General features: G+C 48.6%; 1 protein-coding gene across 1 annotated transcript in view; it reads left to right on the forward strand.

Moving 5' to 3' along the window:
- The first annotated feature begins 324 nt into the window (after positions 1-324).
- CTNNBL1 (catenin beta like 1) overlaps positions 325-27,365 on the forward strand; it is a 55,941-nt gene continuing 28,900 nt past the window's right edge. The window contains exons 1-11 of the mRNA XM_009644057.2: positions 325-363; positions 4,789-4,977; positions 7,357-7,463; positions 8,672-8,811; positions 12,875-12,972; positions 15,261-15,354; positions 15,542-15,633; positions 18,783-18,855; positions 19,132-19,190; positions 19,903-20,051; positions 26,041-26,222. Coding sequence (XP_009642352.2) covers positions 325-363; positions 4,789-4,977; positions 7,357-7,463; positions 8,672-8,811; positions 12,875-12,972; positions 15,261-15,354; positions 15,542-15,633; positions 18,783-18,855; positions 19,132-19,190; positions 19,903-20,051; positions 26,041-26,222 — 1,222 coding nt within the window. The remainder of the gene's footprint in view (positions 364-4,788; positions 4,978-7,356; positions 7,464-8,671; positions 8,812-12,874; positions 12,973-15,260; positions 15,355-15,541; positions 15,634-18,782; positions 18,856-19,131; positions 19,191-19,902; positions 20,052-26,040; positions 26,223-27,365) is intronic.

The following is a 27,365-nucleotide window of genomic DNA, read 5'->3' on the forward strand; positions in this document are numbered from 1 at the left end:
AAAGCCAGCTCCAGTTCTTTTCAGAGATCTCTTTCGATTGTCTCGGGAGGGAATAAGGGAGATTATTTTAATTCCCATTAAATGCAGACTTCACCACTGTGAGTGGTCATTACCGATTGCTAATTTTTTAATGGAATATTAGTAAAATCAAGTAACAAAAGAAGCAGTAAATAATGGGATAAGGTCTGACTTCACCGAGCTGGGCAATCTCCTCGTTTGAACGGGCTGAGTGCAGTTTGCAGTGGGGTGGATCTCCGTGTATCGGTGGAGGTGCATAATAATTTTTGCTGCCGGTATAGATATTTACTGTAAATCTGCAATGTAATGGGTGCATCTGATGGCAGAGGCAGCTCAGCTGAGCAGGTTACAGCCTTGTTACCCTGGTGGCTCTTGCCCTGCCTGTGGCGCCATCACCAGCTGGGCCGGCGGCGCTGGGCTCGGCTCTGCTCCCGGGGAGCACAGGCCCTGTGCTGCCGGACTCGTGTCGGCGCACTGACGGGGTCGTGAGTGAAGCTTTAGCTTACTTTTCGATGTGTTATTGTTGGCCACCAGACCGGAGCGTGTGTAAGAGTCCGTCGGGGCAGATCCCTGCCCTGCCTCGTGGGCGAGTCTGGAGAGGACCCGGAGGGAACGATCTGCGGGCAGGTAGATGCAGCGCGCATCTTTGATTTCAGTTGCCTCCGTCTGTGTGACTTTGGAGCTCAGGGCACGTCCCGAGACTTCTGGGTTTTCCCGGTAGCGGTTCTGTCGGTTTCTAATGCTCAGATCTTGCACGGTCTGGAAGGGCTGTGCTTCCGGAAGGCGAAACAAGGAGAAGTGAGATCGGTAGTAGCCTGGTTTATCACCAATGTTGGAAACAAAATTAAGAAGTTGGTGCAGATGCCTCTGGAGACCTGGGGCTTGCTTTCAGGGTCCTGAACCGCCCGCTGCCGCGTACCTTTCTGCAGAGGCTCTCGTGAGCTGCAGCGGCTGCGCTCTGGTCACCAAAGAAGCTGCACCGCGTATGAAGATTTATCTCGGATTTCATTAACAAATAATTTCCGAGCTCCGCAGTAACAAGGTTACTTACAGAGCAGATGTCTCGGTAATGCGAAACTCCATTACTGAGCCTTCTCTAAACCTTCGCGATGTTTGGAGAAGGCTGGAAGCAGTCGGGGGCCTGAGCAATGTGTTTTCAGATTCTATGGGATGCTTAATCCCGATCTTACTGTGCAGTCACTGCTTTGGGGGGCCAGGCGGGGGCCCTGGGCAGATCATTGTGCTTTGATTTAGGGCGTAACATCTCTCGCCCGCGCCGCGCGAGGTGGGTGCTGTTGTCTCTGCCGCCTGGAGCGGCGGGCAGGCTCTGCGTTGGCGTCCATGCCTGGCTCCGGGTGGGTATTCCCGAGGTCTGCTCCCCAGGGCCTGGGAGCCAGCTGTGTCAGTTAATGTCCAGAGCAAATACAGCTGAAGGCTACAAGAGCAACAGAAGGGTAATTCTTCCCTGCCAGTCACCAGCTTTTGTCTACTTTGTTGTATTTTATAAACGTCAGCTTTTTTCAAACCCTTTCGTATTCGTTGGTTTTGGTGTGGTGATGTCAGTGTTGGATTTAAATGGGAATGCCTGCCGAATAAATGACTGTGGATGCGCTGCATTCGACAGGAGCAAAATCAAGCTTAACTAACAAAACAATTTAAAACTGCTTTTCTTGTGCATTTGCTGATGGATTCCATCTTCTTGCCAAACACACAACTGAGTAAGGAACCCCACGTTTTATTTATCAAACGATTAACTTCCCCTTCCTACCAGAAAGCAAAACTTGTGTCGTTGTGTGTGAAGCTACAAAATTATTTAAATAAATGTGCTTGGGTACAATGAATGTGTTTGCTTAGCAAAATGCACCGGTCTCAGTGCAACAAGGTACGTGCTTAATTCTTGTGGTCGGTAACAGTCCGTCAGGAAACGCAAACTGAAGATGAAAATCAATGAACAGAAGCTAATGCCTGCCTTAAATCAGTTGTTTATGACCATGCATCTCCTGTGAAAGGAGCAGAAACGCAGGTGTTTCACTTACGCCTCGATTTCTTAGTTTTAATAGCACTGGTTGGGAAAGTGCAATATTCTTAGGAAGGTTTTGCATAACATCAATAACGAGAGGAAAAACCTTAATGCCCGCTTAATAGCATTTGCCCGGGAATTCAATTACTGCCTATTGCCAATATGTTGGCAGCATTAATAATTGCACGCTGGGCACTTCCATAATTTATCATAATGATTTCTGTTATGTATTACAGAAGATCCCTTCCCCCCCAACAATGCATAAATACAAAGAAGCATAAAATAATTGAGACTGAAGCAGGGTGTAAATTCTGATGCTAAGGATTGTGTACTCAGAGGAAATGGGCTTGGGTTCGTGATGGAGTTTTAATTTAGATTTTGTTCTGGTGATGTAGTCCCTTCCCATGGTACATTACTCTGCATCTGACAACCCACCCGCTCCCTCGGTCCCTCGTCACAGCTGCAGTCTCATTGAGGTTTTTGTTCCTTTTTTAATGCTCAGAAATGAGAGGGAGGAATGAGAGCCTGACTCCTTCAATTAGGAACGCCCAAGGCAGATCTTGTAGGGCTGTGTGCTGTACGTCTCAGGGCTTCCCACGTCACTAATTCCTGTATCTGTAACGTTAATCTGTCAGAGGTGGGTTAGGACGGAGTGGGTGTTACCGAGGAGGGAGCGGAAGGGCGCCGGAAGGACAGAGACCTGCGTGCTGCCGAGGGCACTGAGCAAGGGAGATGTATTTACCCCGGCTTTTGCCGTAGATGATGTCATTGAGGAGGGCGCCTTTCCTCGAGTCTTTGTTGGGTTGCTGATTGCTTGGGGAGGGTTTGAATTACTGATTGTTGACAATGACAGATTTGTTTCCAAATGGATCTATGTGACATTATATTTTAACGTACCTAGAAGATAAGTAATGGGGATCTGCTTTAAAACAACAACAACCCCCCCCCCCCCAACCAAAAAATCAACCCACGAAACCCTCCAAGCAAATGCATTTTTCATTTCCAAGAATCTCCAGCTATGCTTCTGCTCCGCGGCTATTGAATTACGAGCTGAGTAACTGCTTTAAAAGTGCCCGGGTGCACTTTAGAGGAGTTTTCAGTCGGGAATGTACCATCCGTAATGGAAACAGCAGAGAAGATGTAGGCAGAAAGGAGATGGATAACCAAGTTTGAATGGGTCCAGCCGGGAGCAAGCCTCCAGAGCTTTGATTTGCGCTAATATGTTGTCTGGGAAACTTGGTTCTGCATCTTCTCAGGGTGGTGACAACATGGTAACCCTGAAAACGCAGCGTGACCGTGGTCAGCCTGCGGGCCGGCTTGCCTCCCCTTACAATTAACACTTTGACTGCGTGTGTGTGTGTGTGTGTGTGTCTCTTTGAATTAGTGGTTTTTGGATTTTTTTACATCTCTCCTGGCAGCAGTTTTCTTGAGAGCAGAGTTTGCAGTTGATCGTTTTTCCGTTGTGTTGAAATAAATAGGCACCTGCTCTCTGGGTCGTGCAGGGAAGCAGTCGTAGCTGGCCTGCAGCGTGCGCATCGTAATCGAATTGCAGCGGGATTGCCTTATGAGCCTGAAAGATTGATTGCCCTCAGGGGACCAGAAGCTCCCAACCTGCTGGGGAGCTGGAAATTCCCACCTTGACGCCCACACTCGTGCTGGGCCTGGCAGGAGTCGGCACCGTCACCTATTCCCTCCGCATCTTCCCTGTTTCGCATCAGAACTGGGGAGAGCCTGGCTTGCAGTTAAAATGTGGGTCTTTGGTTTGCCAGGCAACTTGAGCTGCTGATACAAAGTGAAATATTTTTCTTATTGTTTTCCTTGTTCTTGGCACACAGACTCCTTTGAAACAGTAAAGAATTAAGCTTTGTTTTCCTGTAGCTATAGAGCATGGAGTACTCCTGTTCCAGCTTGGTTGTCCTTCAAAAAAGCATGCGAGACCAAATTTTGTATCCTTGTAGTTTTTGAAGGGAGAGAGTTTTTGCTTCTATTTCAAATGCTTTCATCCCTTTTTGCTTGAATTAAAACATGGGGTTAGGGTGAATGGACTTTTTCTTGTCCCTGGCAAATTATCTTTAATTTTGACAATTAAATAAAAAATGTGGAATAAAATAATAAGTTGTTCCAAGCAAAACCTCGGGCACTGCTTCAGCTGGTGCCAAGCTCCCGCAGGACTGCAGCAAGCAGCAACGCTCCTGTCCCGCACGCTCTAAATGAGGCTTTGGTGCGGCACTCGGGTGTCAGCAACCGAGACAGAAGGATGGGGGACGCCACTGTGAATTAGGGTGCACGCAAGAATTCAGAGTAATCTGGGTGGGTAAAAATGATCTCGCACCGCTGCCTGCTTGAGTGTGCTAGTCTGCTGTCTGTAGAACGTGAGGTCCCAGCCACTTGGCTGATTGCAGGTCCTTAAGATGAGCTGAGAGGCGCTGAGCAGCTCAGTTTGGCCACTCCTTGTCATTGAAATACTGGTCTTTGCTGCCTAGGAAGATATTTTACCCGCAAATCGTGTTCATAGATCAAACAAGGTAGGATGTTGACATAGCTCTTGGCAGAGCCATTCATCTGCGCATGTGATGTTCCACTTCACTAAATTAATTTCCTTTCCAGTTTTCAGAGTTGTTAAGCATTGTGTAAGCAAATGTTTTAAATGACTTGTAAGAATTTCCTCAGTATGTCCTGTAAGGCTGGTGCTCTGGTTTGCAGGGGTCACACGAGACTTGTATTCATTTGCCTTATTTCTCTGACTTTAGCCTAACAGAGGGACAAAAAGACCCCGTGATGAAGAGGAAGAAGAAATCAAAGCGCGTCGGAAACAAGCTAGTGCACGAGAGCACAGTCGTCACCGGGAAGAGGAGCCTGTTGCGCTGGAAGAAACTGATGATGAGAAGAAGAAGCTGCTTCAGATAATTGAGAGGGATGGAGAAGAGGAGGAGGAGGAAGTAAATCACTAGTGTCCCGTGGGGAAAGGGGAGGCGGTGGGGAATAAGCAAACACTAAATCACTTCTCTGTGGTTTCCATTTCTTACCGTGCAGATGATGAGGCTGACTGGTGATTTTCACATGCCTCATACAGCTTAAGGTTACCGCTTTACTTTCCTGCCCGGTGGGGTATTCATTAATTTCAAACGGGCTTCTCAAAGATATCCTCTGAAGGTTTAAAGGGGGGGCCAAAGGGGAGGGAGGGAAGGGAAAGCTTTCAAGCCTAATATCTGTTTTAGGCTGAGAGTACCCAAACCACCTTCTAAAATACATTGCTGGAAATAGTTCCTGTGTTCTGGCCGGCTTCCTAACTCTTATTCTCATCAGTACCCCCAGCCACGCCGCTTCTCCCCCTCTCCCCCTCTGTAGCTGTGCAGCAGCAGCAGCAAATAAGCAAACATTCTTCTATACAAGAAAGGTCTTGGGTCAGAGGAGGGGGGTAGCAGCTGTCAAGGGTAAATGATTTCAAGCCTTGGAGACAGAAATCCGATGCAGCATTGGCCTTTCTGCCAAGGGCCAGGGAAAAGATCACTTTATAAATGTGACACATGGATTGGTATAAATCTAGAAGATATTTGCTTCCTGCTGCCTGTGTCCTGTTTGATAAAAAACCAAGTGATATTCACTACTGCAGAATTGTGTAGATTTGTAAAGTATCATTGTCCTCTGTACACAGCATCGCTAGCATTCGTCTCTGAAAATCTCTCTCGTTTTTTTGATGTTGAGCTATTGCCGTTACAGTTGCTGCTGATAGCGGGGAAAGATGACGCAGGGTTTGAGCATTGAGCTCCAGTGAGAACGAACGGACGTAGGCAAAAGTCCTCTTGACTGGCTGCAGCCTTGTGGATTCCTGCAGCATAAAAGCCCCTTGTCTTTGCCAAGTGGAGTTCTCCCGCCCGGACATTTTGAGGGCCGGAAGTCCAAGGTTTCTTTAGAACCAAAATATCGTTTATTGTAGTTAATGGAAGTGCCATCAACATGTGCTTTGTACCAGTAAAGTTAATGGAAGGAGGCTAATCTGTAGGACACTAATACTGAATGCAAATTAAATACAAGCTACAAAGCCAATCCTAATGGAGATATCGTAGTGGTGTATGTCAGAGAAGGCAAGGAATCAAATAAAATAGAGGGAGGCAGTGTCAGCACGTGTGACAGTGTCTTTGTGGATTGAAATCCCATTGCAGGAAGAATCTGGTTTGGGCACTGTAGTATTGATTACCTGAACGGGATGGTGACATGAGTGGGACGGTGCCAAGACAGGTTGCCCTTGAGGGCGTAGGAAATCCAATAATAACAAAGGAGCTGGACTGGTGTTATTATTGTAATGGAGTTTGCTGAAGAAATAGAAATTTTCCTCTCGTATGAGCTTGCTGCTGGAAGTCACTAACCAAAGCATCTTCAACACCAGAAGTAACTCTTGCTTTAATCCTGAACAGGAGATGGGGCACACAACCTGGCTTAAGATGTGAAAGGGGTCTGGTTTGTGTTTTGGTTTGAGAGCTCCTCTTTAATAGTGATTGTAACGCAGTCAGATGGCCGAGAGGGGGGAGGTTGCGCAAGACAATCTGTGTCGTCCATGTCTTATTAAAAGAAATGCATTAAAATTGTGAAACGGGAAATAACAGGATCGTGTCTGTAGGTGTCAGAGGTGGCTGAAGCTACGTTACTGCTGTACGGTAGATGTGTGATGCCAACTGAGGAACACTTTAGAAGAATTTAAAAAATAAGAAAGTACTAGAGTAAAATACTGATTTTTTTTTTTTTCTTTAGAAAAATACTTTAAAATAGAAGCAAAAGCTTATGCAAGTGAGGGAAATACAAAAGAGCATAAACACAGGGCAGTTAAATGTGGGCCTACAAAAAGAAGTGGCACAATGGACTTGTGAAAAGAAGCTACCCGTGGCGTAAATGGCTGATGCAGTCGTACTCGGGTACGTCTGAAGCAAGCAGCCTCGAAATGCGCCGATGGTGCCAGGCCAGAACAGGTGTAAAAGGGCAGCTCACGGAAGATGAGCCATCGCAAAACTGCTCTGGTTTGGGTTTTTTTTTCATTGACACTTGGTTTCAGAAAGCATAGGGAAGCTCCTCCGTTGGTAAACCCCAACCTGAGTTGCAAGGTTTTGCTCTGGGGAGCTTGCTGAGGTCAGAGGTGGAGTAAATCAGTACCTGATAGCAATGGTGAACGAGTTTTTGGCAGCTTTCTGCAGCGAGACGTCCAGGCGTTGCCGTTTGTTCCTGAAGGGTCTGGGTCTCACCGCATCGCTGTGCTCGTTTGCGTTTTGCCGGGTAATTGTTGTAACCATCCAAAGCTCTGCTTTCTGCCCTTGCGATTTGGTTAGGAGGAACCTTTGGATGAAAGTTCAGTGAAGAAGATGATTCTCACCTTTGAGAAGAGGTCTTACAAAAACCAGGAGCTGCGGATCAAGTTTCCTGACAATCCAGAGAAGTAAGATTATGCTCAGCCCCTCTTTATTGCCCTTTTTTCCTTTGATCTTAGGTTTCAGCCCTAAATCAATTGCTCAAATACACAGACACTTCCAGTTGCATGAGGCTTACATAGTGGCAGTTCTTGCCATGTAGGTCTTCTAAATTGTATCAGAGACTGACTTTGTAAAGTAGAAATGGCATTGTCGAGGCTCTGGTGGGGGCCGGTGTATGGCTGGCAGCATGAAGAGAATAATTAGCAACGAAGGGGAAAGTTCTAGTTTACTAAATTCTTGCTGCTGTTAATATCTTAGATTGCGAAATTTCAGTACTGAAACTCGAGCTCATGGTGGCTTTATTTTGGGACTGCACAGATTCAATCAGGTTTTGTTGGTTTAGGTAGTGAGGTGGGTTGGTTCTCGGAAGTGAGCTCCAAGGAGCTCTCCTGACATCTCCCAACCTCTTGGTGGCTGGCATCGGAGCGTCGTCAGCCACGCTGCAGTCCCCTGCTTTTTCGTGGGGCTCCTCCTTTGTGCTGTTTCCAAGCAGAGGTAGGTGTTGGGGGGTGGGCTGAAAGACTGAGATCCTGGATTGGTGTGTTTTGCTTTCCAAATAATTAAAGATTTCATGCCATCCTTTTGTGCAAAGGCGTGGTGCTCGCATATGCCATCAGCAGTCCGTATGGGAAGAAAATAATTTCATATTCCGGAGCTTTCGGATGCTGTGGTGTGCGAAGCGGCTGGACGGGGTCTGAACGCCGGACCTTGTGTGTGGGTGTTTCCACACCTGTGGTTCCAGTGAGCCTCTCCCTCCTTTCAGGGAGTTTTGTTGTTCACGTTACATGAATTCCATCCTACGCTTGAGTGCCGTTATTTTTTGTCTGGTTTGCTATTCTTTCCCTTAGCCAAATTATTTTCATGGGCTTTACTTCAGCCTAATAAACCCACATAATAATGTGTGGTAGCTAGGAAAGGTGCATTGCTCTGGAGAATTTATTTTATACGCAGATTTTTTTTTTTCCACATGTAGCTACAACCGCTTTGATTTTTTTCTTTTAAGTTCTAGAACTGATTTACAGAATTGGAACAAATCTGTTTATTTCCTTTTTGCAAATGCTATAGTAGGAAGGCTCATCCTACTCAGTGGTTGAACTTCAAGGGGCAGGCATAGGGCAGGATGAGGCACAGTGTACTTTTTGCCTTTTTATTAATGATTTTTGTCTTGCCTCAGGTTCATGGAGTCCGAGCTGGATTTAAATGACATCATTCAGGAAATGCACGTGATCGCGACGATGCCGGACCTGTATCACCTGCTGGTGGAGCTGAACGCTGTGCAGTCTCTGCTCGGGCTGCTGGGACACGACAACACAGATATCCTTTGGTTAAAGCAGCTCTTGTAGAGGCTTTCTGTAGGCTTCTCTGTAATCTCTCATATCCTGCTTTCACAGGCTCCTGTATACGTTTTTCATTTCTTTCCCGCTGTGCTGAATTTATGTCTTTCCCCCCCGTGCCCCCCGAGCGAAAGCCTTCTTTATTCAAGCAATATCGATCCTGAATTTTGTCAGTGCTGTTACTCTCCTTTCTTGTTTTATGACCCTTTCACATAGGTTTGAGTGGCTGTGTTAGCGTGTGAGCAGATGCACAGAACAGGAGAAGCTGAGGGCTCGGCAGCGTATGGCCTTGAACTGCGTGCAAGCGCTCTCTGGAATAGCCCCCAGTAAAAACTGAACTGATTTACCCCTTCTTGTTGAGAGCCGAGCTGTCACGCCTCCGGCTGTTTGCCATGGACCAGCTCACCACAGGGCTACGCCGCAGTTTGTACATGTGATAAATTCTTCCTTTAGTTTGGTGTGCTCAGAGCTTGAGGCTGCAGGAAGCCCCTTGGGCTGCGTAAACACCCAGAGACGTTTCCATGCTCAGTTCCTGTGTTGCTGAACTGGATCCCTGTGTGCATCCCTCTCTTCTTCCTCTGGAGATCTGAGGACATCTCAGAGTTTTCTGCCTGTACTGTTAAGGAGTTTGGTAGTTTTGAACACAAAAATAGTGTTGTTTGAATATCCTGCTGCCTTGATGCTTAGCCGTCAGCAGGTAAATAGAGCTATGCCCAGCTTACCGTTGTGCAGTCTCCGAAAGCAGAGTTCTGCCTGCATTGCTTGTAACATGTTCTACAGTAGATTAAGCTGAAAAATTGTGACGTGATTTGAGAGATGGCCCGTCTGTGTCCTGACAAACACTGCTGAATGGAGGGAGCAGCCAAGCCCAGCGGAAGGGGCACTGGATTTAGACTTGGGACTACCGCAGGCTTTTCTTTTTCCCTTTTATTGATTCATGGTCTTAGGAAAGCAATTTATTCCTTATTTCTTTTCTATATGTGTAAGGGAGCAGATAATGCTTACTAGCTTTCCTGAGGTGTTTTGAAGTATGCCACATTAAAAGGAGCGTTAGTGCTAAACGTTGTGGTCCGAGGCACAGGTCTTGGTTTTCTTTTTTAGCCCTTTTCCTTTAGTGCTATGTATTATGAATCCATAATTCATTCTTTCTAAGTGGGTGCAGTGATCAGAAGATAAAAACAAAACATAAATATTTTATTGCATACCAGTTTATATTACCCAAACGCGTAAACAGCGCTTTCTCTTTTGCCTTGTGTCTAGCTGAACCTTGATGTGGTAAATGCTGGTCCCTGCAAAACAGCAAACACCCCAGCTTCCCTTATCTGTGACCCGTAATGGGAATGACTCGCGAGTAAACGTTTGTTAACAATTTACTGTTCTACAGTGGGAGACACCTGCTCTGCATGACCAGTGCCATGGCTACCGTAGTTTCATTACTTTTTTTTTTTTGCTAGACCCCGCAGCCTTTTTGTGTGCTGTGTGCATGGCAGTAAAAGCTTACACTGAATTTCTCATTCATAGGGAAAATCTAAACTATGGGGATGGTGACTGGGATAGCAGAGCTGATTCGTAGCTGGAGTGCCCAGGAACACGGCTTTATTTGTCCTTTCAGCCATGAAAAGCTGTGTCCTAGGGTCACTGCTTCTGTCAAAGACTTGTCAGTGTTTCCACTGTGAACTCATTTTAATTGGTTTGCAACTTGCCTGTCAGTTAGTGTACGGGGAGAAATTGCAGTTTTGGGAAAAGTATATTTCTCGTTATAAAACTGCTGAAGTGTTTGCAGATCTGCTGGAAGCAGGGCACAGGCCGTAGCAATGCCTCTCCGCTGTGCTGCCGCTGCTTATGTGCAGGATGGAAACGCTGTTGAAGCATCTAGACATAAAACTGAATTGATACAGTTCAAGTTTTCTAATGACTTTTTGTTAAAACAAATGGAAAAAAGATTTTAAAGATGAGCTCTTCAAGGAGAGAACTAAACAAATGGCTCTTCAGATGTGATTTCAGTGCAGTGTCTTGAGGGACTAATGCAAGGAGACAAAAGCAGTGTCCAGGGGGAGCAAATAATCTGTGGAATGATTCATGCAGTTTTACACAAAACGTGTGAAGGGAAGATGATCACCGACAAGATTTTATTAATGAAAGACAGGAAAGCTTCGAGTGAGGTTTTGCTTTTCTATCTCCTAAATTCAATAGGACAACTGATACTCTCACCAGAAGCCTCAACAGAAGCTCCCTAGACAGGAACGCCCTGCAAGATGAACTCTTCTGACTGCTAGAGTTCTTTGCTGTGCACTCAGAAAAATCTGGCTCGGTTGCCTTCATAGCACCCAGTAGGCAGCAGTAGCCTTCAGGTAGTCCCTCCCGTAGCCTTCTCTTCCATGGGTTGATCAAACCCCGTTCCCTCAGTCTCTCCTCCTAGTACATTGTGTGCTAGCTCCCCGACTGTCTCAGTGATCCTCCGCTCTCCCGAGTCCCCAGTATGTCAGGGTCTCTCTTTTACTGGGAAAGCCCGCATCTGAACAGAATATTCTACGTGTTGCCTCGTGAGTGCCAGGCAGCGGGTAAGAATCCCTTCCATTGACCTGCTGGGTTTGCTCTTGCTACCACAGCTCAGTCTAATGCTAATGCCTTTGTCACTGCGGCCTCGCCTTCAACGCGTCCATCAGAATGTCCAGATTCTCTTCTGCAGAGCTTACCCCCCCGGTCAGCCCCGGCACACGGGCTTGTTCCCTCCCAGGTACGGGGCTTTGCATTTGTTAAACTTCACGAGGTTCCTGTTGGCCCCTTCCTCCAGCTTTTGTTAATTAATGGTTGACTCCTTGCAGGATAAACATAAGGCAGGTTATTTTCTCTTAACTTGCTTATTGAGTCATGCTCCAACTTGCTTTTAAGAGTTGTACCCTGGCATCTTTGACTGTGTTTCTGTGTGAGCGTGAGTGGCTGCCCAGTGAGGAGTTACCCCCTTCTGCTTGGTTCCTGATGGCAGTGGCAGCTGGAAGTGACATCTGCCCATCAAGAAAATGTACAGATGGCTTTGGCTTGGCTAAGGAGTGCTGTGGAATATAAAGATAGTAGTAGTCTTACTGATACACGTCTTCTGCGGCGCCTAGGCGTAGGTTAGCTTGGGACTGGGACAGGCAGCGCTCGTACCGTCTTCCCTGAGAGTCGGTAAGTCACGACTGAAACCTTGCTAAGAAAAATACGTGAAAATGCTTCTCCTACTGCTGCTTTTGTGTCTGAGCAAATGCACAAATAGGAGAACTGGGAGGCTGGATTGTTAGCCCGTGCATTTTAAAGAGATTCATCACAAAGTCGTTATATAGGACATGCAGAAAACTGCATATCCTGCTCTGCCCCAGCGGGACTCGGGCAGGATTGATCAGCGTGTCTGAGAGAATAGGGAAGTGGGTCTAATGAGGTGGAATACGTCTCGTCGTACAAGGGAGCTGTGTAGCAGTCAGGGGAACCGTGTGTTTTGCAGCCCAGAGTTAATGAGTGAAAATTGGGCTGGCAGAAGCTCTGCTGTTCCTGCGAGGCCCGCGGTTAGAGGAGCACGCTGTCCTAATTGGGCCAGACAGAAGGGGGTGATCGCGCCCGCTTCCTGCAGCGGCCTCGTTAGGTGCGTGCCCTGTCAGGTTAGCAGGGGTATCGCTGAGAGCAGAATACCCAGATCAGGTTATCGTAGCTCATTTCTCTTTTGCTTGCATTCAATCTTGACAGCGCAAGATGGTGCCTGGTTATACCCACTAGCAATTTTGATTTGGGAAAATGAAAAAATAAGTATCATCAAGAACCAGTGAAATTGCCCGATACAGTAAGCATGCGGTCAGGTTTGTTTTTATCATCCGTAATTGTCAGGATTCCCTGATTTCGGCACTTACGAGGAGTGCCTGCTGAAGCTCTGGGCTCTGGTATTCCTGTGCCCCACTGCTGTTACGTTTTACCAGTCGTGGATCGCGCCGTGAGCACTCTGGCCTAAGGGCAACCTGCTTGTGATACTGAACGTGTCTGCCTCCACGTTGGTTGTCCTTAACACCTAGCACATGTTTCCATTGCTGTGGTAGACTTGCTTCAAGAACTGACTGACATAGATACTCTCCATGAGAGTGAAGAAGGAGCTGAAGTCCTCATAGACGCTCTGGTAAGTAGTAAACTCCGGGTTGCTTTAATGCCCGAACGTCTGCCTTAGGCAGCCGTGCGTCCTGCAGCTGCGGCTCCCCGTACTGCCAACGCCGCGAGAAGGTACCCGGCTCGGGAGCCTGCTCTCTTGAAGCTGAGGCGCTGTGCTGGGGACCGCGATGGGCGTTCCTGATGGAATGCCAGCGTTTGGGGAGCAGGTTCTTCTTACGCCTTGCCTACCACTCCTTTTTTTGGAAGGAACATGCTCGCATCACAAAATTTGTGTAGGCTGGGAGATTTTTTTTTTTTTGTGCAAGGAGGGAGAATGAAGTAATATTTGAGACTTGCACGGTGTCCTGTTGAAAACAGGAGCTTGATTTTCATTTTTCTTCCTGCTTGTGGGAAAGGGTGACCTCTGTTCATCTGTGAAAAATGGAAGTTTGTGGCAGGCTCAGACTGATCTGAAGGCTGGTGAGACCATTGTGACCTTTCGGTCTATCCTCTTGCACAGACCAGTGGTCTTCCACCCAGTACCTCTTGTCTCATACCCAGAAGTCTGTGCTTGAACTGGGACGCCTGTTGTTACAGTGCGGGTGTGTGTTTCTCTTAACAAGAAGTAAAAGCGCAAAAGTTTTTGCGTAAGAGAGCTGATGTGTTTTTAAGGGTGGAGGAGGGTTTGGAGGTAATGATCCTTTTTGGCGTAGAGATGTAACCACCCCAGAAAATCGTCTGCATGCAGTAGAAGATGCCTTGCTCCATCCCAAGTGCTCCCTGCCTGGTTAACCCTCGAGTGCCTCCTGGCCTCCGTGGTGCTGGACTTCCCCTTTTCCTGGCGTTTGTGCTGGATGCCTCCGCTCCTCGGCTGCGGGAGGAGGATGCTGAGCCGAGCAGAAGCCTTCCAGGGAACCGATGCCCAGCAAAACTTGAGATTTGCCTGTCTGTCCTACCTTAGGGCAGCTTCTGTAGTGAACTGCCGTGCCTGTGCATCCCTGCAGCCCTGTCTTGTGCTGGAACTGTTGCGCTGGAATTGAAAGATGGGGAATTACGGGTTTTCTTTTGTTTGCTTTGTTTGGCCGCTCTGTTTTCTCCCTACAATCCTTCTTGTCCAGTCACTATAATGTTACCTTCCAAAGGTTAATGGCAGTGGCCCCGAGCCGAGTTCCTCCCGCTGGCCTCTGGGCTGTTCTTAATTACTCTGCCTTCATGGAAAGATTGCTGGGTGAATGAAGGGGTAGAGAGGAGCCGCTAGAGAAGATGTTCTCTATAAAATGTGCAGAGAGGCAGTAAATCAAGCAAAGTTCTTTCTCTCTTTTCCTTGTCACCAGCCCACTGATAATAGCCAAGTTTTAGAGGTTTTATTGTCCTCTGTGAGAGAAACAGGTCAGGCACATCTGGGGAGAAATGTTTAGATGCCTGCTTTTTAGATTGCCTTTTCTTGAGAAAGGGGGTGTAACGTAGGGTATCCGTGAAGATCGTTGTGCTCCCTTCCGCAGCAGCCGATACCTGTATGTATTCCACGGGTTCACTGGCCCAAAGCTATTTGACAGTGTTTGAACTGGAAATGTTATTTATTTTGTTTAACTTTTCCAAGCTGACATCTGCAGTGGGAAGTAGCCAAAGCAAGCTGGGCTCTGCACCGTTGCAGCTCGGAAAGCAGACTCCTTGCGTTAGCTTTTTGGGGGGGAGGCTCCCCCTGCAGATGGGGGTTCCTGCTGTTGATCTGCCTGGGGTCTGTTAGCTTGCAGAAGGCAACTTGGTACATTTGTCTTGCTCGGATTTAAACGCAAGGCTTCAGCTGGTGATAACTCAGCTTTTGGGTTTAATCCTTGTGCGTGAGCATTGTTTCTTCAGCTTTCTGTACCTGTTAAGGCGGCAGATAGGACAGAGCTGTAGGCAGACCGGCAGTACGCAGCTGAAAGCTGCTGGCAGAGCTGACAGCCCCTCCGTGGTGGTTTGTGGTGCCTCGTGCCTAAGAATTCTGAGGGATTACAAATCAGTCAGGCTGGTTCAGGAAATAAGACTGTGACAAGGTGCATGTTTTCCTCCAGATGTTTTTCTGTTTAATCTGAAACGCAAAAGTTCTTTAATTAATCAGGACAAACATAGTGGCAGATTTACTCAGTGAATCCTTCGCTTCCTCTGAGATTTTAGAGCAAGATTGTTAATGACTTCTGATCATGCCTGACAGGATGCTTCAGTAGGGCTTATTGATTGTTATTATTTATTAACCCCCCATTCTTTCTCCTTCATCTTCCTTTTTCCACTCTTCTTTCTTACCTTTTTATCTTTCCCGTGGCCCCGGCGATGTAGGTGGAGGGCCAGGTTGTGGCCTTGTTGGTCCAGAACTTAGAGCGCCTGGATGAAAGTGTGAAAGAGGAAGCTGACGGTGTCCACAACACCCTGGGTAAGCATTCTTGCACAGCCTCTCGCTTCGTCCTGTACTTTGTACACAGGGGTGGTGGGTTAAATAAGATATATCGTCGAGAAGAGCAGTGCAGCCCTAGGAAGGACCTGGCAGAGCGGTGTCCATACGGACCTGAGCTGACCTGCAGGTGGGGAAAAATGACTGTTTTCTGTGCCTCTCTTCTCAGCGATCGTTGAGAACATGGCAGAGTTCCGACCGGAGATGTGCACAGAAGCTGCGCAGCAGGGCCTCATGCAGTGGCTGCTCAAGAGGCTGAAGGTGAGCTTGTTTTCCTGTTGTCATTTGGGAGATGCCACAATAAAAATGGACCGGCTGCTGCTCTGAAAGCTGGTGTGCTTGAGGCTGTGTTTGGCACAATATTAAAGGCCCAAGGCTGTTGATTATTGGCTCTTTCCATTTGCATAGGTATCTTTGTCATGAGTTCTAGCTTTTGTGACCACACTGAATTCAAAACTTGCCTCTGACTGGGAAGTTATGTCCCTTTCAACTTACCACACGCTAGCGAAATTGGAGGAGTTGGCTTTATGTGTAAGAAGCTCTGCACAATGTGATGCAAGTCTGTGAGCAGAAGTGCTCTCATTTCTGTAGCCTTTGCCTGGAGTGGTATCTGTAACGCTGAGTCCTCCTGAACATCTTTGGGTTTTACTTGTTTCTGTGGGAATTCTTTTGATCCTGCCCTGGGAACGATGGGCGTTGCTGCAGCGCTACGAAACAGGACTCGGGCTCCAGGCACTGCTGCGACCGTCCCCAGGAGCTGCAGTACCCCTGCGTTCCTTGCTCAAGCACCAGGAGTGCTAGAGCTCTGCCAGTGCCTGCCTTCCTTCTATAGACTAGTTAGCGTGAGCTTAAAACAGCGCTTAAAATAAGCCAGGGTTGCGCATGCGCGTCTGTTGGAGAAGCCAAGTTAAGGACCAAAGGTTAGAATTTGGGGTTTGTATCCCCTGTGGTTTTAGTTTAAACGGACGAGCTTCTGTCGTGTAGTTCTACTGTCAATGTCTTTGTTCCTGTGGTTCCTGTACGGTGGATTCTGGTGCGTGGCTGAGACCTGTGGGAATATAAAAGCTCACCAAGTGAGCTAATGTTTCGCTGCTTGTTTCACTGCTGCTGGTGGTGGCTTTTCCTTTGAACCGATCTAATTGTCTTTTGAATTCAGAATTCCTTTTTGATCCTCCTAGCATCCTGTGGCAGTGAGTTACGCAGTTTAACTCCATCTTGTGTGAAGAGATGCCTGAATGTTCCCTGGCAAATACTGTGGGAAAGGCACGGATAGTTCAGCTCTCCTACAGAGGTAGCAAGGGATACTTCGCAAACAGATTCTGGCTTTTTGCTAACCCTGCTAGTAAGGCACCAGCACTCCCATACTGAAATGTCTTTGTGGCTAGAAGGCTGCCGAACCGCAGAAATACTCCATCAGCTTTGCAAGTGTGCAGGTACCCCTCTGTGCACCTCATATACTTGTTACCAGAAGTAACCTGTAATTTCTCACTACAGGTCGTAACATCATTATATTCCTTCTGCTTAAAAACAAAAGGTGAAGTTAATTGTATCCCAGGGAGCTGGGTACTGCTGCCTGCCTTGTAATTACTGTGGCAGCTGAGAGACTTGGGAGCTTGGGAAAGCAAAATCCTCACAGATGGATTCCCCTGCTTGGTGCCACAGAAAATGAACACTCAAGGCGTTCAAAACTGGGCGCTGGATGTGTCCTTCTTTTGCCCTGGCGTGTGTTAACTTTGTGCTTGGGGATGTGTGATCAGGCAGTGCTTTTTCTTGCTTATACGCTGTCATTGCGAGGAGCCGCGTGCTAATGAAGCCCTCGCCCAGGCGCCTTCGCTATTGGCAGCGCTTGGTCTTGAATCTCTCGCCCTGACAGATGTGGTTAGGATTAAACCAGGATCTCGGCATCTGCGGAGAGCGTTGTGCTGCTGAAGAACGTCTGTGGGATGAGTTTTAACATCAGGGTTCTGCCTAGGCGCCGGCGAGGACATCTGGCACACCGCACCGAGCCTGAATTTCTGTTTTCTGACTGCATCTCGGGTTGCACAATTGTGTGTTGTCAGAACTGCCTGGGAAAGCTCAGGATGGAGAGCTCAACAGCTCACGTCTCCAGACATAAGCAGGGTGTGATGACGTTGTGTGGGGCCTGGAGGGAGCAGAGCGTGGTCTCCCAGCGCTTGCCCTCGGACAGCCGTCGGGCAGCGTGCTAGCAGCCAGCAGCGCTGCGCGGCACCGAGCGCCTGCGCCTCCCCCCTTGTGTGCCGCTGGTCGCTTGGAAGTGTTCGGTGGCTGCTGCAAACACCATCATCTGCAGAGGGGTTGGGGATTGTCAGAGTGAAAAGCTTTATTTAACGTCAATAATCCGTGGCATTTGGGATCTTCCCGCTTTTCATGGCTTTGTAGGGCACGGTGCCCGTGTGTCGTGACCTCTCCTTCGGCAGCAGGTCGGGGTAACGGGCCCGCGCGTCGCCTTGCCCAGGCGGGTTCGCTCAGTCAAGCTGCAGGTGCTCGTGCGTTTGGGGAAAGAACCTGTGGGTGACAAATGGTACGTTTCAAGCCGAGTACTTATTGCTTGCTTTTTTTTTTTTCCTCCCGAACAGTGGAATATAAATAGCTGGTAACTGAGGATTTCTAAAATTGTTTTGTTTATTTTATGATTCCTTCAGCAAACCAGTTAACATTGTTATCTGATGGGTCAGTGCTTAGTCTGTTCCTGTAGATGAAGCGTGCAAAAACGTTGGATCCAGTTCAGAATCCCACTTCAGGGATTTACTTTTTCTTCTGAGGGGAAAAAAATTCAGCATTTTGGTTTTGTTATGACTTCTTTTTTTTTTTTTTAACATATCTGAATATGGAGGGAATGTATGAAATGAGTTACGTGACTGTGCAGGCTGAATCGATCTCGTGTCCTTCTGATGGAGACATTGCGATCCTGGCCCAAACCTCTGGTGGTTACTCTTCAGTGTTACTGCAACGTGTCGTCTGAAATTCTGTTCTTGGCGGCAGGTTCAGACTTTTGAAACAGGGATATGCCCATGCCCCCATAGAACATCATGGAAAATTTATCCTAGGAAAGAAATTCCGTGTTGCAGACAACTGGAGACTCTTCTTGGGGGTTTGGAGCCAACTTGGTCAAACCTGCTTGCGTAGGACAGCGTGAATATGAGAGCAGAGTTTCTCCACGTACGTGCACAAGCGCACACGCGCGCAGGGACAGACACACACCCTGCCCACGCCTGAGTCAGAGGGAATTATTGCTGGTTTGTCGCTGAGGCATGCTGCAAAATTACTCCTGTTGTATTTTGGTTTAAGTGTTGCTCATACATTTGGTGGTTTGATTAATGTCTCCTTCAAATCAATGAAACACGGAGAGCCGTGCCCTGATGAGCCTCTCGTTCCTTCTTCGCCCACAGGCTAAGATGCCTTTTGATGCCAACAAGCTGTACTGCAGTGAAGTGCTGGCTATCTTGCTCCAGAATAACGATGGTGAGACGTGCCTCTGGTATCGATATTCCGTTCGGGTAGGATCTGGGCTTCCTGCGGATCACAACAGCGCTCTTCTGCCTTCGGCTTTCCTTTGCTCGCGTTCTCCTGCGCGTCTGCTCTCACATACGCATGCGCCCTCTCGTTCTCTGCGGCTTTTGTACTCTGTCAAGCCGTATTGATTTTGTTCGCTGATGTATCAGTGTTAGATGGCTGTAAAAGCTGACAGTTAGCTTCATTTTTCTCTCTCTTTTCCCCCCTTCCCCCACCTCCGTCTAGACAACAGAGAATTGCTTGGGGAGCTGGATGGGATCGATGTGCTGCTTCAGCAGTTATCTGTGAGTAATTCACATACACCCTCTCTGCTGTCAGGAGACTCGCAGGCGGGGTGTGAGGAGGTGGGGCAGATGCTGGGTGTAGCACCGTCCTAGCAGTCTGTGGAGGCTGAAGCACGGCAGTGCTTTATATTTAGTGGTGGCATAGTCCCCGACTAACTTCCACACAAGTGTATCACCCATGGTGGGTGAGGTTAATCTCCGTTCTAAGGATGTTAACGTTGAGGTACATGGGAGTTAAATTACTTGGTTATGATTGCACGGCAAGTTGGAGATAGGCAGGGTTGGAATTTGGCCCTCTTATGCCTTCTCCACGCCAAGCGCTGGGCTGCGTGGTGCCTACGTTTGCGCTAGCTGACGGTAAGGTGTTCCCTCTTCACCGGCATGTCTTGCGGGAGTACGGTCCGCAGCACCCTGGGGTGTGCGTCGTGCCTCGGCGCTCCCGGGTAGCAAGCTTATCCACATGCCTGTGTGCAGTCGGTGAAGTTGCCGTTCCCTTTGGGGGCCCTGTGTTGCCTTTAAGTCGCGCGTTCGACTGCTGCGCAGTTGTTGGTGTGCAGCAGTAAGGAGGGCAGTGGAGTGGCGGGTGTGATCGCTGCCTTGTGCATATCGGATGCTGAAGGCGTGTGATGCAAAATATTCATGTGTACGCTACAGCAGTGGGGACCAAACTGGGCCCTCCGTTTTGGGGTAATTTGCTTTCTTTGTCATGCAGGTGTTTAAACGACACAACCCTAGCACGGCAGAGGAACAGGAAATGATGGAGAACCTCTTTGACTCCCTTTGCTCCTGCCTAATGCTCAGTTCCAATCGGGATCGCTTCCTGAAAGGCGAGGGCCTGCAGCTGATGAATCTGATGCTCAGGTACCCAGATAACTTTGTGATTCTCTTGTCTGCTTTTGACACATCAACACGCGTTCTGGCTGGGTACTTGTGGGTTTCTGTTTATAAAATTTCAGTGTTAGTGTATTTGTCTGTCTTCTCTTTTTTCCAGCATGTAAGTCGGACCCTCTCAGACGAACAGGCTCCACTCTTTGTCTTTAGCTTTGTTTCCTAAGAACTGGGGTTACTACAATAGCTGCTGGAAGATAACAGTGCAGATCTGTGTGGCAGAGACCCAGATGAAAGAACGCTCTGGGTCAGGCCGCTAATTCTCTCGCGATTTAAAAGACCCCTGTGAGGGCAGGAGACAACCTTTGGGTGTCCCTTGGGAAAGCATTTTTCCTTTTGTTCCCCAGTTTGAGCTTTGCTGTGTTGCGTATCCTCTGCGCTGGTGAATTTTTGTGGGTGTTGATAGAAAAATTGCTTTTGTGAAATGGGCACAAGTGTGCGTTTCCTCTTGTGAGATGTTTTGTCGCTCCGTCAATCTCCAGGGCTTCTCTGCTCTTTTACCTCTGAGCCTGGTGCTGGATTGTGTCCTCTGTGCCGACTGGCTTCCTCCAGGCCTCGGGACGGGGCGCAGCGGGGCTCTGTCTGGCTTCCCCTGGTGTGCTAGGCTGTGTGCAAACACCAGCGAGAAATGATGTATTCCTGCAGCGCACGGCTGGGCAATGTGCTGCAGCAGGGAACTGAATAAATAACCAAACGTGGATTATTCAAATAGGAACGCTGGGTTTTCTTGAGGCTAATTAGAGAAAACTCGAAAGCTAAGACCGAGAGGGAAGCCTCCCTCTGCCTTGGGTACTAAGCTGCTAAGCTAGCCTTGCAGAACTGATTGCTTGGAGTTCCTGTGCCATGGGGGTGGGACTCGGTGTTTGGGTTTTTAATAGCTTTTTCCCCATTTTTGGACTCCGCTGTTTACCACTCTGTGTACCAGGATCCCAGCTGGAAAATTATGACAAGAGGAAAATTTCTCCCTGGATGCATTTCCCCCACCACAGTAGCTGTGAAGGGGTTAGCAGGGACAAAGCATGACCTAACCGTCAGCAGAAGCCATGGCTGATGGAAGGAGCTTCCAAGACCTCAGTCTCTGGGTGCTTAGGAACCTCGCTTATTGTGCATGGGAATGGGATTGGCAAAGTGACAACGGAAAAGTAGTAATAAATCACGGAATGTTTTCTAGAAGCTTATGTCACTACTGTTCATAAGCATGGACTGTACTGACAGGTGACGTCTTGTTTAAAAACTCTAATCTAGTTCAGAAAAGCAGAAAAGTTGAAGTTCTTCCCTGGCCGTGTGGGCAAATACTGCGAGTTCATGGCTGGCTGAGTCTTGTCCCCAGACGAGCTCCCTTTGGCCCTGACTTGTCCTGCACTGCAAATCTCATCTAGAGAGAGCAGCACCTACTCGGGCAGAGAGGGTGGGCTTCTTGCCTCCAGTGGTGGCTTCAGACGAGAGCTGAGCGTTAAGCTGGTACTTTTATTGCTGATTCATGTGCTTACTCTTCTGAAGAGCTGCCAACCGCTTTTCTTAGCATTTCACACCATCCGTGGTGTTGACCCCTCAGTTCATTCCTATACACGATTTTCTTTTTTGTTGTAATGCTCGTAATGAATGAAGCTTCAGGATTCTGAGGTGGGTGATCATGTGTGTAACCTAAACCGTGTGGAATCAGTGATACTCAGCACGTGCCTGAAGCTACTTCCATCCTTCAGACCGACCGGCCGGGTCAGAGCTGCAGTGCTGCTGCGAAGCTTTTGCTTTTGGTAGGGGTGGTGTTTCCTTAGCGGTGTCGTGAGCTTGCTTCTGGTCGGTGTGACACGGGTGTGCCTGTGTGTGTGTTATTTAAGTAGTCAGCTCACATCTTCAGGACCGCAGGAACGCGGTGCGAAGCTCTGCTGTCTCTTGGCATCCCCTGATGGGTCTCATCTCTGGGCTCCAAGTTTTGGTGCTTTGTCAGTAGTAAGAGAGTGACCGGTGTTGGAGTCAAGCGCTCGATGGAGAGCACAGGAGATGGTGGAGGTAAAAGCGCTGGTTTGTGGTGACGCAAATGAGGGAAGGGGCGCTGGGCGAAGGCAGCTGCGTTGGGAGGAGAAGTGCTGGGCGTGCTCGGGGGCTGCTGGGGGGGTACGTGCTTTTGCAGGTTGTGGGGTGATTGAGGGTGGAAAGCTCTGTTGGACTTGACGCTTCAGTGAGGAAGGTAGAGCATGTTTCTGTAGCCTTCAAACCACCAAACAAAGCGAGGAGCTGGAGGACTGATGCTGCAAGGTTTTGGTGTTTGTTTGCATGTGAGTTTTTCCACATATTTTAATATCCAGTTGATACTACCTGGTGATTAATTCTGTTAACCTCTTATCATTGGGAGTTCTTGCAGTGTATGCTTAAAAGCTCTTCCAGGTGCTCAGCTTTCCGTGGGCAGTTCTGCTTTGGTAACTGCAGGCTGGCGTTGTGAACTGAACCTTGCTAGTGGTGATCCGGAGAGCTGCACGCGAGTATCACCCTTCTGTATCCTGATACCTTCATGGTAGACCACGAAGGACAGACATACCATTCGGTTGTGATTGACCGCCTCGCCCACAAACAAGGCAGAATATTTTTCTCTCCTGTCGGCGTCCTCTGAAGTCTGGGGGGAGAGATCTGTTATTTTTTGTTTTTACTTTGAAGGCGGTTAATCACGGTACCGCAGTCTGTGCAGATGAAAGGACAAATAACCAAAGTTGAGAGTTTATTGACACGATGTGAGATAGATAAGCTGTGTGAGAATAGAGAGATCAGGCTTGAATCTCCATTACTGTCTTAGGGAACGTAGCATTCTGTATCTCATGCTGCCCAGTACACCCGGCCACGTTGTTCTGCTCATAACAGTCCTGCACACAGGCCTGCAAAGTACGGCGTGGTCAGGTGGGCATTTAACATGCGCGAGAGATTCCTGTAGACAGTAATGAAAGCAGGACTACTTTGTTATGCTGAGCCTTAAAATGCGTGGCCGACAGCGAAAGATGGTGCTGTGTGGTGTGGAATGCTGCCGGCTCACGGGGAGGCAGACGTAGGTAGCACCTGAAGACGAGCACGGTGTGGCTGATGCCAGGTATGTGCGTGTCCATAGCAAGCCGCCTCCTGGACTTGGCGTTGTGGTCTCGGACTTGCAGTTGGCCACTGGGAGCGGAGCTTTGCCGAGCCAGTACGTGGCGGGGGGCACAGGGGGTCTGGGAGACGACCAGTGTGAGAAGGATGGAGTCTGTGGCAGCAGAAATGGAGGAGGACGTTTTGAAGTAGGACAAGGGTATATATAATGATTTGATTTGCATCTCTGCGGCAATGGAGGCCCGTTTATTTTATGGGGTGTCTTTATCAAAAATAAGCTGCTTTATCAAGGTGGTAGCGCCAGTGGAAAGCTTATAAATGTCACATGGAATTCAATTCAATTGTGTTTTTAGGCCAGGAAGCACTTTTTAGTACATGGTCCCCCAGCCTTGCCTTGGTAACCTAAATGCAGTTTACCTTACGGAGCCGAAAGAGAGAAAAACAGGCTGGTAGTGTCAGAGCCCTTGTGCGTGCTGACGGGAGGCTTTCGGCTTTTGCTGTAAAACTGCGTGAAGGTTTGGAGGCGGCGCAGCCGCGCGGTTCCCAGGGGACGTGTCAAGAAGGTTCTCTGTTGCACAGGAAAACGGGCGTGCGGCTTCCCCTGTTACCAACCGAAGGCACGAACGCAGCGGAGGGCGCTTGTGGGAACGCACATCGCTTGGGCAACGCGATTTTCTGTTCTGCAGCCGTTCGGTGGCTTTTCTTGACCCTCAGAAGAGCATTTGCAAAACAAGGTGGAAATGGACAACTCTGACTCCCAAAGCTTGACTGTAGCTGTTTCAGGCTATATTTTTTATGATTATTAAAGTCCTTTATGTTTTCTCGTCCTGCTGTTCCTAATGACCCCATGGAAACTTAGACTGTCTCTTTACTAAATCTTCTGGTTAATTAAACAGAACCATTTTCTGCAGCATTTCCCCAGGAAATCTGGTGTTCTGCTTTTGCTGGTATTTGGAAAGTGAGAGATGGTATTACGCTGGTCTGGAAAGTCCAAATAATCTTAGCACGTCATCTTTTTGAAATAATAAATGTACCAAAAGAGTTCTTTCCGATGTAAAGGTATTAGAAGGAGGAAAACAATGGCTAGCAAATAGAGCTGTAATCCTGAGTTCCCTATGAAGGCCGAGGCCGCTCCCTACTTGGTGATGCTCATGTCTTTGAATTAGTGTTCAGCTAAAAGTTACCTCAATAAGCGCAGATGAGACCAAGATAAACTGCTTGCCCTCTGGCAGAATAAATATTTCAAATAAAATCAACTCTAGACAGTCCAGTCAAGCAGCTATTGATCTGTAAAAGCCTGAACTTAAACCCAATGAATATTCCAGAGATCAGCTCTGCGCAACCTTCCTAAATGCTGATCAATATGCAATTACTTCCCCTGAAAACATTTCTGAGATTGTCTGGCCTGAGTAGTGCTTTATTTTTAGCTCCCTGCAGGGGGGAGGTGGGGATGCTGAGCCACCCTCCTGCACTGCCCGCCGCCCATGGGCAGCGCTCGCTGACGCGCCGGATCCCCGTGCGCGTGGTGCTCCAGCCCCGCTCTGTGCCCATCGGAAGCCCCCGCGGCTGCCCCAGCAAGGTGTCAGGCTGGGGTGTTATACATGGGGTTTGAGTTTGCGCCTTGTCGGGGGTTCACAAAGGTAGATCTCTAAAGGGAAGGCGTTCTCCACGGCTCGCTGGGAAGCCCTGGACGAGGAGACCCGGGGCGGCCAGCGCGCTGTCTGCAGCTGGGCAGATGTGCGAGGGCAGCCGGCGTGCTGCCGCCATCCCGGGGGAAGCGGAGGGGACCGGGCTGCCCCAGTGGTTTGCTCTGTGTAGATCCCTGTTCCAGGTCCACACTAATGCCAGAGCAGCCAGTTTGTGTCCAAGGAGAGCTGTCCCCTTGTCACCTCCCCGAGGAAGAGCGCAGCTTGTTTCTGGAGGGGGATTTATTGTTGTATGTGCATGCAGCTGTATATTTGTTAGAGAACCAATTCTCTTGGAGAAGAGAAAATCAGAGGAGATCGCCACGCGTTTGGAGTGGAAGGCCGTGGGGCTTGTGACCGTCCTGCCCTGGGGAATGTCCTCGTGGCCTGGTCTTTGGGGACGCAGGGGGCTCTCGTCCTTCAGCTCACGTTGGCTCCTGCTGGCGTTTCCCTGGTCTGTTGGTTTCATGGGCTGTATTTGCGACAGGTTTTTCAGTTCACGTTTCACAAGATAATATAATTTTTCCCCTGGATGAATTGGAAATCCCTCTGCTTCTGGTTTGAGAGGTACAGGGCTGTTGGAAATCGTTTTCAGACCATCCACGTGCTATCGGTGTGAGTTACCAGCAGCAGGGTTCTGAACTCCCATTAAAACAGGATAGCCCAGAATCCATCGGCTTCCTCCCAAGCGCGATTTCTGGAGGTGGGGTTTTCTTCATTACAGCTGACCAACAAGCCACGCTTACCAAACGTATTCCTTTATTAAATTGAATTATTGCTGGATATGAGTCCTGATCTTTTTGGGGTGGCAGAACTTGTGCTGTGTACCCAACCCAGCCTCCCCTGCTGTCTTGTGCTGGTGTTTGTAGCGAGGAAATAACTTCTTCAACAGCCAAGAAATAAAAAATGAGAAAATAAAACCATAACTATAAAATACATGAAATAAAAAGAAAATAGAAAATAAAAAGAAATAAAAGACATTAAAGAAGAAATAACCAAGAGGATATTCTCAGCCACGGTTTTGAAAAGAGTATTTGTCGATATAATGTTTTGGCTTCTTGAAAAAAGCCTTGCTTAGAGCTTGTGCCCAGGCTCCTTGTGCCTTCCTTGTGCTCATTTCCCTTTTCATGCTGTCTCCCTAAAGCAGCATGGCCCAAAGCTCCTCGTGTCCCTGAAGAGTTTAACTCCCAGCTTGCTTTCCACAGAGAGAAGAAGATTTCCCGCAGCAGCGCCCTGAAGGTGCTGGACCACGCCATGATCGGGCCGGAGGGCACGGACAACTGTCACAAGTTTGTCGACATTCTGGGCCTCAGGACCATCTTTCCACTCTTCATGAAGTCGCCCAAGAAGATCAAGAAAGTCGGAACAACTGAAAAAGAGCATGAAGGTAGGCGTGCGTGCAGGTCCCCCTTGTCGTTGCGGAGCGGGGGAGCGGAAGGCGAGCGTCTGGGAAGTGCCCGCGCCGCGGAGGCAAGAGCACGTCCCCAGCCCCCCAGGGCTGCTCCTGCAGCTTTCGGGCCCGGGCAGCCTGCCCGCTCCCTGCCGCGGGCTGGCTGTTGGCGACACGCTTGCCCTGCTTGTTTTGGTATCAGCGGCTCCTGGCGATTCCGTTTCGTGTGCTGTTAATAAGTTATTTTACTCCTGTAGGGTCTGTTGTTTGAAGCTCTGACTCTCTGATGCAAAACTCTTTTTGAAAGAGTAATGAGGCAACTCCAAATGTCACCTCACAAGCAGTGTTTTCATGGCTCTGAGCACTGAAGTGTGACTCGATGAACATCAGGCATTGCAGAAATAAGCTGCGTGCTTTTGAAGTTGTGCCTTTTTTTTTATTTTTCTATTTTTTTTTCCTCTTTCCCCTGGAGAGCTCTGCTTTAACAGGAATCCGTTGTGGAGTATTACTGCAGGACCTTATGCTGAACTGAGCCTAGGGTCAGTCCCTCCTGCTCCTGGTAACATCACCTCTTCCATTTTGTTCATCATGATCTGTATCTTGGAAGAAAATTTAAATGCTGCCCGTGATGCTTGGGGTTTTGTGCCAATTCCTTACCTCTATTGTCAAAAGCTGAAGAGGTGTGTGGGGGTCTCAGGCTTGCCTAGTGTATCCATCCTTAACTCTTGCAGCAAACAGAGGGAAAATGGAAGGAAACAGCAACAAAATGGGAGCTCTGAGCCCAAGTGCCCTGCGTTGGTACTGTCCTCGCAGGCCGGGTGGAACCAGATGTGCCGATGTTCTCCCAAGCAAGGGCAGGGAGGTGCTGCCTCCTGCAGACCTCGCCGGGCGCGGGGCTGAGCCGCGGGCTGGGACCCAGCAGCCCCTTTCCCTGGAAGAGCTGCGGAGCTGTGAGCAGCTCAGTGGGCACCTGCTTGTTACGGGGTGGTGAGGAAGAGGAGGGGCGAATCCAGCCACCGGCTGTTTTCTTCTTGAAAACGGGGCTATGTTTGTTCTGGAGCACCAACATTAAAAGACGGTAAGGCTCAGTTAACGAAGGCTTGGTGGGGCTGCGATAGCCGCAGGGGTGGGCTCTGCGCC

Source organism: Egretta garzetta, unplaced genomic scaffold (genome assembly GCF_000687185.1).
Source record: "Egretta garzetta isolate BGI_Z169 unplaced genomic scaffold, ASM68718v1 scaffold1818, whole genome shotgun sequence".
In the NCBI taxonomy this organism is placed as follows: domain Eukaryota; kingdom Metazoa; phylum Chordata; class Aves; order Pelecaniformes; family Ardeidae; genus Egretta; species Egretta garzetta.